This window comes from Psammomys obesus, unplaced genomic scaffold, assembly GCF_907164565.1.
Source record: "Psammomys obesus unplaced genomic scaffold, mPsaObe1.curated_primary_1811, whole genome shotgun sequence".
NCBI classification, from domain to species: Eukaryota; Metazoa; Chordata; class Mammalia; order Rodentia; family Muridae; genus Psammomys; species Psammomys obesus.
Window position 1 is genome coordinate 15,033,978 of NW_026596109.1, and position 9,899 is coordinate 15,043,876.

A 9,899-nucleotide genomic window follows, 5' to 3' on the forward strand; every position below is an offset into this window, starting at 1 on the left:
ATGGCTGTGAAGTGGACTGATCCCACAGTCATAGGAGAGTAGTCACAATTAGAGCCACAGGACAAGCAAGTGTGTCTAGAAGCCCAGAGGCCTGGAAGATGGGAGGAAAATATATATGCATGCCACTACAGTCCAGGGCTATGGGCTGGAAGGGAGAAGGACCCATTACCGTGGACCAAATAGCAGCCAAAGCCTAGACCCACCCAGAGTTGGGGAGGCAAGTTTCCCAGCTCACCAGATCTAGCAGCCAAAATATCTGATAAGAGAGTTAGTCAGAGACTCTAATAAAGGCCTCTGGCAGGAGAGGTATGAAGTTTGAAAAAAAAAATATCTGTGCATAGGCAAGGAGGATACCTCTGAGAAATAAAAGGCAGGGCTTATCCAAAGAGCCAGTTCAGGGGAGTGTGGTGTCCTAGCAAGAAATGAGTGGAAATCCACTTCTATTTCCTGCTCATGTGCCTGCACGTGGGTGAAGTATATACAAGGTCTCCTTGTGGCACTGATTGAAAGGGCTGGAAACAATATAAATGCCCATCTGTGAGGAGGAGCGGGTTAAGCAAAGGATGGCAGTCCCTAGAGCAGAAGAGTATATAGTGTAAAACCAATAAAGAAGTTCATGTATTAGTCTGAAAACCCCAGGATAGATTGTTGAGTGAAAAGGATTATGAAACCGTAACATTTGTGCTTCCAATTGTGGTGGTTGTTTTGTTTTGTTTTGTTTTGTTTTGTTTTGTTTTGTTTTGTTTTGTTTTTGAAACAGGGTCTTGCTATGTGGCCCTGACTGTCCTAGAACTTGCTATAATAGATCAGGGTAGCCTCACAAAGCTCTACCTGCTTCTGCATCTGGGGTGCTGAGATTAAAGGTGTAAGCCATCAACTGTAGCTGTGATAGATTTGTGTGTGTGTGTGTGGCATTGGTTTGTGTATACAACCAAAATACCCGGCAGGCACTCTCCACACTGAGCATCTCCCTAGCCCCAAGGAAAGCTTCCCATTGGAATGCTTTTAAAGCCATGCGAATAGAACAACAAAATAAAAACAATTTAAAGTGGACCATTAAATCATGCTAATTGTACAGGACATAAGAATAATAAATCCATGAGTGGGTGCTGTGTACTTCCTATGTGACTCCAACCTGAAAATACAGTTGGTGGCTGTGTGTCCTGAAGACATGTGTTCCCTGGCTATGTCCAGTGAGGGCCAGTGACTGTCCCTAGCGAGCATCAGGCAAGGGAGCAGGCAGGTCTAATTAAGACAGAAACTTTCCTGTGTTTCTCCTCCTGTTCCCTTCCTCCGTCTTTAGCTCTTACTTCTCTTGGTCTATACTGCTCTGAAAGTAGTCTTTTTTTTTTTTTCCTTCAGGTTTTCTAGGCCAATGATTCCAGTGGGCAGAGAAAGAGGAGGCTTCATAGGAACCAGAGCAGCTGTTTCTACTCTCTGTCTCTCTCTTCAAGCCTCAACCCAGAGCCAAGCTCCTCCAGGAAGCCTGAGTCATCCTGAGTTCCTTGAATCTCAGAAACAAGGGCTGACCATGGTGGGGCTGTGTGTTTCTCAAGTAGTGCCCAGGTTTCTTTGGTTGTTTGTTTGTTTTGTTTTGTTTTGTTTCCCTCTCTATTTTTTTTAACCCTTGAAGATGAAAGACCAAGGCCTTAACATGTTCACCTCAGGCTACCTCATGAGGAAGACAGTAAAGCAGAAAAGACAGGAGCCACGTCTTTTAGGAGTTGGTCCTCTCTTTCCACCATGAGGGTCCCAGGGATCGAACTTGGATCATCAGACTTGGTAGCAAGTGCTTTTATCTACTGAGCCATATCAACAACCCCAATTATATTATTATTATTATGCATAGGGCAGAAAACACTCACCTGCCCGTTGCAGAGGTCATTATACCATGGCAGAGAGCACTGGGTATGTTCTTCCTGTTTTCATAGGCGGCTTAGGCTGAGGCCAAGGTAGAGTCTCAGATGAGTGACTGACCAGTTACCTCACAACTCACTCATGGTGTAAGCACTTGGCACACTGTATGACTGCCTGCCAAAGTCTGTAACTCAGGACAGTATCTGAGTTGTCTCTGCTCTCAGCCGTGGAGCAGGACAGGGCCCCACCCAATCTAAGGTGGGGGGATAAGAATTGCTATGAAAACCGTAGAAAATGGAAGGCTTTTGGCTGTGCCTGGGACTAGACCTCACGTTTTCTGCTTCAGCATTACACCTTATCCTCAGTTTCCCTCTTACAATGTAAGGCTTTTCTCTGCACCTAGAACTATACATTCCACCCGCATTCCCAGTTCTTCTGCAGTGGAGCAGCTACCAAGCACTGCCAAGAGGAAGTGGAGAGGAAGTTAGAGATCTGGGAGGGATTCTGAGAGAACGTGGGAACTACATACAATTTCCTATTCCACACCAAACAAGTGGGTTTCTGGCTGGAGCAAAGATCTGATCCCCTCTAGTATGAATGCTAGTATGGCATCCAAGAGAATCCTGGCTTCATTCCAACCATTTCCTGCTTCAAATAAGTACATACAATATGACCGACAGGTGGCGCTGTTGTCCCCACAGCCTTGATGAGGAAGTCTATAGAGACAAGCAGAGGAAGAAACCTAGAGAGAGGAAGGAGAAAATTGGAAACGAGTCAAGAAAAGAGAAATATAAGACCTGTCACTTGGCTTGTAATGACACCTTTCAAGAACCAAACTGGGAGTGGGTACCTGGGTGGGGACTCTTGGGGTGAACTGAGCAATGTTGCTGATGGCTGGGGCTTTCCATCCAAACTTTCACTTCCACTCAATTCTTTCTTTGGAGGCAGGGGATTGGCTTTGGAGTTAAGCAGATCTGGAGCCAAGTCCTGAACCAGCCAGTCACTTTGTGGCTTGACCTGGGTAAATGGCTTAACTTTTAGGAATTTCAATTTTCTAAATTTTATTTATAAAAGGAAGCTAGGAGCTGGAGAGATAGATCACTGATTGAAAGCATATACTATTCTTCCAGAGTACCTGGGTTTGATTCCCAGAACCCTCATCAGATGGCTCACAACCACCTTGTAACTCTAGCTCCAGGCATCAAAACTCTTGTATACTATAACACACACACACAAATAAATAAAATATCAATAAGAGGAAGCTAATAATTATAATTGAGTTTGCTGGTATTTTGTTATAGGGATTTTGTACCTTTCATATGTGAGGTTAGATCTTTGGGTTTATCTAATCTTTATTAGGGTTCTTGTTTTGTTCCTTTGTTCTCTCTCTTTCTCTCTCTCTCTCTCCCTCCCTCCCTCTCTTGAAACAGAATCTTTTTGTGTAACCTTGCCTAGCCTAGAACTCACTATATAGACCAAGCTAGCCTTGAACTCGTGGAGATCCACTGCCTTTGTTGGGATTAAAGGCATGTACCACCACACCCAACTTTATTAGTTATTAACCTCATAAAGTATTAACTTCATAAAGTAGATTGAACTTCCAGTCAGTCATGTATTCTGGAACAATTTATATCTCTAGAAAGTAGGTTTCTTGATGGTTTGACAACATTTTCAGGTAAACCAGCCTAGGTGCCCTCTGTGGAAGCAGTGAAAGAACTGTCTTTCAAAGGTTTTATTGTCTGTGCTCATAGATCTACAGAGCCTAGCAGCCTCCTAAATCAGTCAGGCCAGACCTTAATCAAGGCTGATCATTTCTGTGGCTCTGTGCACCTGCTTGTCTTCCCCTCACCAAGCACACTTGTCTGTAATAGCCCTTTAAGTGGTCTCCCTGTCTCACCTCAATCTCCTCCAACACCTTTTACATAGCTCGTGGCTACAAAGATGATTCTGAGTACAAGTTTGGTGATGTCTTACAGAATTAAAATTCCATATTTTTAAAAGTGGTTTTCAATTTATGTATTTATAAGTAGTCTGTGATATTAACTCCCTTCTAGCCTAACATTTACTTGGGTTTTGGTTTTGGAGGGTTGTTTGTGTGGCTGTTTTTTGTTTGGTTTTGTTTTTTCTAGACATGGCTTCTCTGTGTAGCCCTTGCTTTGTAGGCCAAGGTGGCCTCGAACTCAGAGATCCACCTGAGTGTTGGGATTAAAGGCATGCACCACCACAACTGGCCCCTAACAGTTTTTATTTAAATAAGTTTTCTATTGCTTTGGAGGCCATGGGATTGTTTTCATTTAAAAGTATACTATATTAACCCCTGTATCTTGCAAAATCCTCCTTGTCCCTATACTATTCGCATCTCCCAGAGAGGTACTTCACATGAGCTGATATAACACAAGTCACACCAATGGCGGTTCCTCCATTTTGTTCATTATGCTTTCTTAGGTAAACTCAAGTTACAGCCAAAGCTCTGACAATTTCCTGAAGGAACTTTTCTGTTGACACAATTGCCAAGGTGTCCTTGCCAAAGCCATGGGTTTCCTATATACTCAGTTTTCCAAGTGCCAGGACAATGTTCACATCTTCCTTGAGCTGGATCTGCAGGCCTTCAAACGAGCTTGACACCTCAACCCAAAGCCACCCTTCCCTGCCTCCCAAGTCCCCCTAGGTCAAGAAGCATCTCTGAATACCTTTCTTCCCAGCTCCTAGCAACAGGGCTCAGAGTGTAAAGGTCTGGCCACACAAACCTGATGACTTGGGTTCAACCCCCAGAACCTATGATACAAAGAGAAAACTGACTTCCGAAAGTCTTTCTCTGATCTCCACATGCACACCAAGGCTTATGCACACATCATGGCACAAACACAATAGCACTCATACATACCCATCACACACAATAATAATAAAGAGTTCTCAGTGATTCATTTTCCTACCCAAACACTTACCAACATGCTGTAGTGTTTTCTCAGCTTCCCTGGGGGTAGCATATACGAAACTGAGAAAGTGCCTCCCATAATCTCATTCCCCACATCCTCCCCCAGTGAAACAGAGACACAGCTTAGACTCAAGCTAAGTTTCACTGTCAAAGTGCATATTTAACTTCTCATGTTAAAATAATCGTCTTAATTTCAGATGTGTAGTTTCCAAAACAGTTTATCTCTCGTGGAACAAGGAAATAAACAAAGAAAAAGAAAGATATGAAATCCAGGAAACAGAAGACGCAACATAGGACAGAGATGAAGGGATGGTGAAAAGGAATTCCAGAGCGACATCTGTACAGCAGGCATGGAGAACCACCAGTTCAGAGCTGGAGAACAGAGAAATCTGGGAGAGTTGCCCCAGGAGGGCAGACATGCAGCAAAAACAATGATTTCCTCATACACTTGATCTTATGAAAAATTGTGCTATTGGAAAGAGAAGGGAGATTCAGCAGTAGATAGAAGCTGAACAAATGAAAACAAAAAGACGTAGTTAGGTACAGGAAAAAATTTAAAAATGAACACACAAAAAGTCATGAACATTGTATGCTCATGGTTTATCAGATAACAAAATGTATACAGTATACAAAGTAATAATGCAACTGTAATTAGAAAAGTGAATTTAATCCAAAGTTAGTGATTTTGGTGGCAATGCGAGGAGATTTCCGAGGTAAATAATCAGGTGTCATAATAGAAAATTAATCATTAGATGTGAGTATGTGGTTTTTGGTGGTAGAGCACTTGACTGACATCGTCAAGGCCTGGGTTTGAGCCCGGTATCACAAAAAGAAAAACTTCACTCATTTACTGTTTCAAGAGAGAAGACTATAAACATGAAAATATATTCTATTCCAAAACAAACAAATAACTGTATTTTTTTTCTCTTTCTTTTTTTTCTTGAAGATTTTATTTATTTACTTATTACATATACAGTGTTCTGCCTGCATTTGCTGGGAATTGAACTCAGGACCTCTGGAAGAGCAGCCAGTGCTCTTAACCTCTGAGCCATCTCTCCATCCAGGATTAATTAAGAACTGTATTTTAAGAACTGCGTTGGAGTTAAGACCAGTACAAGAGACCAGTTGTGAGCTTTTGAATGCTATTTGACTTGTGACATTATGTGCTTATTTCAATTGATCAAAAATTTAAAGAACTAGAGATGTAATTTAATGGTACAGTGCTTGACTAGGATGTGCAAGGCCCAGTATCAATAAAACAAGTACTAACATGTGCCTTCAGATTAAAATGACTTCTAATTAAAAAAAAATACTTTTTGTGTGTATGAGTATTTTGCCTTCATGTATGTGTTGCAGAATATTTGCTCCCATTGTGAACCCCGAGACTGTGAACTGTAAAAACTGTTTTTAATTGTGGTATGGCTCAGTCTCTGATCCTAGAGCTTTCTGTTTACTGTAAACAAGTACTTGTACTATGGCTTAGCCCTAACACACACCTTTAGTCCAAGAGCTTTCTATACACAGAATTAAATAAAGTTAACCCTAGGTCAAGAGGTGGAGCAAGAAACCAGCTGACAGAGATTAATCGGAAAGGAGGGACATTGAATTGAGGGTATTTAAGACAGTGTGGAGTTAGGTAGGAAGGGCTTTTTCCTTCTGGGATGTGAGCTGAGTAGGAAGGGCTTTTTTTCTGTGGGACTTCGGCTAAGTAGGAAGCTCAGCTGGGTGCTTTCTCTGCCTCTTTGAGCTGGTAGGCTTTCACCCCAGCATTTGGAGCATCTGGCTCCAAGTCTTTATTGGTAAAATCGAATGATTGAGATGTTTTAAAACAAAATGTATACATACCACTTGCATTTCGAAGAGGTTAGAATAGGTCATCAGATTCCCCTGGAACTGGAGTGTAGACAATTGTGAGCCCTCGCAATGGATACTGGGAACTAAACTCTGGTTTTGTCCAAGAGCAGAAAGTACTCATAACTGCTGAGCCATCCCTCCAGCTCCAGCTTTTAATATTCTTTTCTTTTAATTACCTCTGTGGATTTTTTGCCTGCGTGCATGTCTCTGTGCCACATTCATGCCTAGTGCCCAAAGAAGCCAGAAAAGGGCATCAGATCCCCTGGAACTAGAGTTACAGACAGTTGTGAGCCACCATGTGGGTGCTTGGAATTGAACCTGAGTCCTCAATAAGCCATCTCTCCAGGCCCATCTACCTTATTGAGACAGGGTCTCTCAGTGAAAACGGAGCTCCAGTTTCAGCTAGACTGACTGAACAGTGAGGCCCCAGGATCTACCTGACTGCTGGGGTGACACGTGTGAGCAAAGTGAGGCTGGTTAATCCCAGCTCAGGTCCTCATGCTTGCACAGCTGATAAACAACTTTAGCTGATAAACCATTCTTTTGGGTATGTGTGTGTGTGTTACACTCTAGTTTTTCAACATCTGCCAAAATGTCAAAAAATTTAGGGCACTATATGACATATGGTCTCTGGGGACATACACAAGGTTTTTTGTTTGTATCTCTATTGGGCACAGCATATCCTTGATGCTATTGAATAAGGACCATGTTGAGACAGAGAAACAGAAAAAGGAAAAAGAAACTGAAAATAAGTCTTTTCTGGGTTTCCAATTCCACACTGGCCTTACTAGAATACCCCCCCCCAAAGTGCCCTCAAATGTCTGACTATGGCAACAAGAATGGAATTCAGAGCTGAGGAAGTGCTTTTTTGGCTTCAGAGTAGCAAGTGGGTTTTCCCCTTCCCTGGGAATGTCCTGAATTGAGAAGATATTTGTGAACAGACGCTTGATGGCAGGAAACTGGGTAGCCACACCATTGGAAGCAGAATAAAAAAAAAAGGAAGTTGGTCTTTGTGGCTCCCATCTCAGAGGACACTGGCTGGATTCCCTGCTGCCTTCCGGGCCCAGGTAGACCAGTTTTTTCAAGGGAGGAGCAGAAAAATTGCCTCCATTTCCACCTCATTCTCCTTATGCCCTCACAAGTCACTTTGAGAATGGCAAATAAGGACAGACAAGAAAGTACTGTCCATTTATTCATTATTCACTAAGATAGACACAGTTTTGGACACAAAGTGGTTCCATTGTTCAGTCAGCCAGTCCACAGATGCTAAGGGCTGCTATGAACAAGGCAAAGTGCGTCTGACGCTTATCCAAAAGCAGCTAACAGCTAGGAGAGGGCACTTAAAAAAAAATCACATTCATCATTCTACCTCCAAAAAGGACCTTCTGCCTGCTCAGACTCCCCACCTTTCTCCTCCGAGCTGCTCACTGTCCACCCCCACCCTCCATCACCACCCTGGGGCCTCAAACACTGGAGAAGAACATCAGGCAAATCCCATGAAGCAGTCGCCATGGGCTTATGGCACATTATCTCCTCTGCCCTTCCCTACTCCAAGTCAAGATCAACTACACTGGGAAACAGGGAGCTGGAGCAGGAATCTTGGGAAAGCTCAGCTTTTGGATTAGCACCAGAGTCCAGGACAAGGTCACATGCCAAGACCAAAGCAGAAATGTTGCTGCCCTGTCCTTGGTGCTGGGCAGATGGTGAATCAATTCAGTCAGGGCTGCTGCCCTTCTCACAGTCCAGCAGGGGACACAAAATGAAGCTCCCAAAGCAACTGGGAAGATGGCCTGTGTCTTAGCCTCATCCTTTAGAGCAGGGGCTTTCATTTTTTAGGCTGAACCCACTTCTTTGGCCCATTGTCTCTCCTCCAGCATGGTATGCCCTAATTGCTTGAGGATTCTGCTAAAATGCAGAATCTGTGGTAGGGGCCTGAAATCGTGCATTTCTAGCAAGGATCCAAGTGAAAGCGTTCTGTGGACCTCATTTTGAGGAATGGACACTTCTCTTTGCTGAGGTGTGATGGTTGGATTAATGCCAATTAATGTGCTCCCTTATGCTCAGGCACTGGGCATAGTCTCAAAGGTCAGGCAAGCTGCTTTCTGAATGCACTCTCCCACCCCCACCCCATTTCATCTCTACCGTCTCTGAGGTGCGGTGCGGGTGGCAGATTTTGACCAGGACGATTACCTGCACAGCTATGTGGACTCACTCCCTGAGAAGCTGCCTGATGAAGGAGATTCAGCCCAGGTTGAGTCCCATGAGGTAACCACACCCACCATCCTCCCAGCTACTCTTCCAAGCTACCAGCCAACACAACACACCCAGAGAAAGATGTCTTTGTTGTTTGTTTTTGTTTGTTTGTTTGTTTTTTAATTAAACTAGCTTTGATTGGAAAATAACAATAACCAAATAAGTTCTGCGCTGTCCATGGGGTGGGCCAGTCGGAGAGCCCCGTTAGTCCCCCATTTCAGTCAGGAGACCCTGGTGCTGTGTAACCTAGAAAAGTCTGAAGAACGTCCTCGGGACCCGGGACCCGGAGCAGAGCCCGCGGGTGTGTCTGTGTGGGAGGGGGGCTCAGCAAGAAACCAGAGGCAGCCAGGTAAAGCTGCCGGATAGGGGACAAACTTGTCAAACTTGCAAGTGAAGATGGTGCGGAAGTAATGAACGCCGGAGTCTGACCTCTGGCGGGTTGTCCAAACCTCAGAGGAGGAAGAGGTGGCTTGGAACCTAAGCTTCCACAGACTGGAACTCGCTGGGACTCTTAGGGCTGGAGCCCCCACTGGTGACGGTCCAGCAGGAGACTTGGCACTGTGAGGTGGGGTGCACAAGCAGAGGGAGGAAGGAAGGCCTCAAGTCGGAGAGGGCGCTTCAGTCCGGTGGTGAGACGGTCAGAGCCTTCCCCGGGGATGGAGGAGGGCAGGGCTGAGCCCGAGGCAAGGCTAGGGGGGCACTCGGCGGCCGCCGTCCCGCCGCGCTGCGCGCTGGCCCCGGAGACCTGCTCGCTCCGCCCCGGCGCCGGCGGTGGCTCGTCCGGGGGCTCCCGCAGCGCCCGGACGCTCACAGGTAGCGCTCCAGGCCCGGCGCGAAGCCCGGTTGTCTCAGGTAGGCTTCCCCGGGGCTGAGCGGCCCGAGGGCGCCGGCGGGGCCCGCCAAGGCCAGGAGGGGTTCGGCGGGCAGCGGCGGGGGCAGCGCCAGGCGCTCGGGGGCCGGCGAGTAGAGCGGCGGCGAGGCGGCGGCGGCGGCGGCGGCG

General features: G+C 45.5%; 1 protein-coding gene across 1 annotated transcript in view; it reads right to left on the reverse strand.

Moving 5' to 3' along the window:
- Nucleotides 1–9,706: 9,706 nt before the first annotated feature.
- The window catches only part of Foxe3 (forkhead box E3), a 1,232-nt gene continuing 1,039 nt past the window's right edge, over nt 9,707–9,899 (reverse strand). Inside the window, exon 2 of the mRNA XM_055629081.1 lies at nt 9,707–9,899. This exon is cut by the window's right edge and continues 23 nt beyond it. Coding sequence (XP_055485056.1) covers nt 9,707–9,899 — 193 coding nt within the window.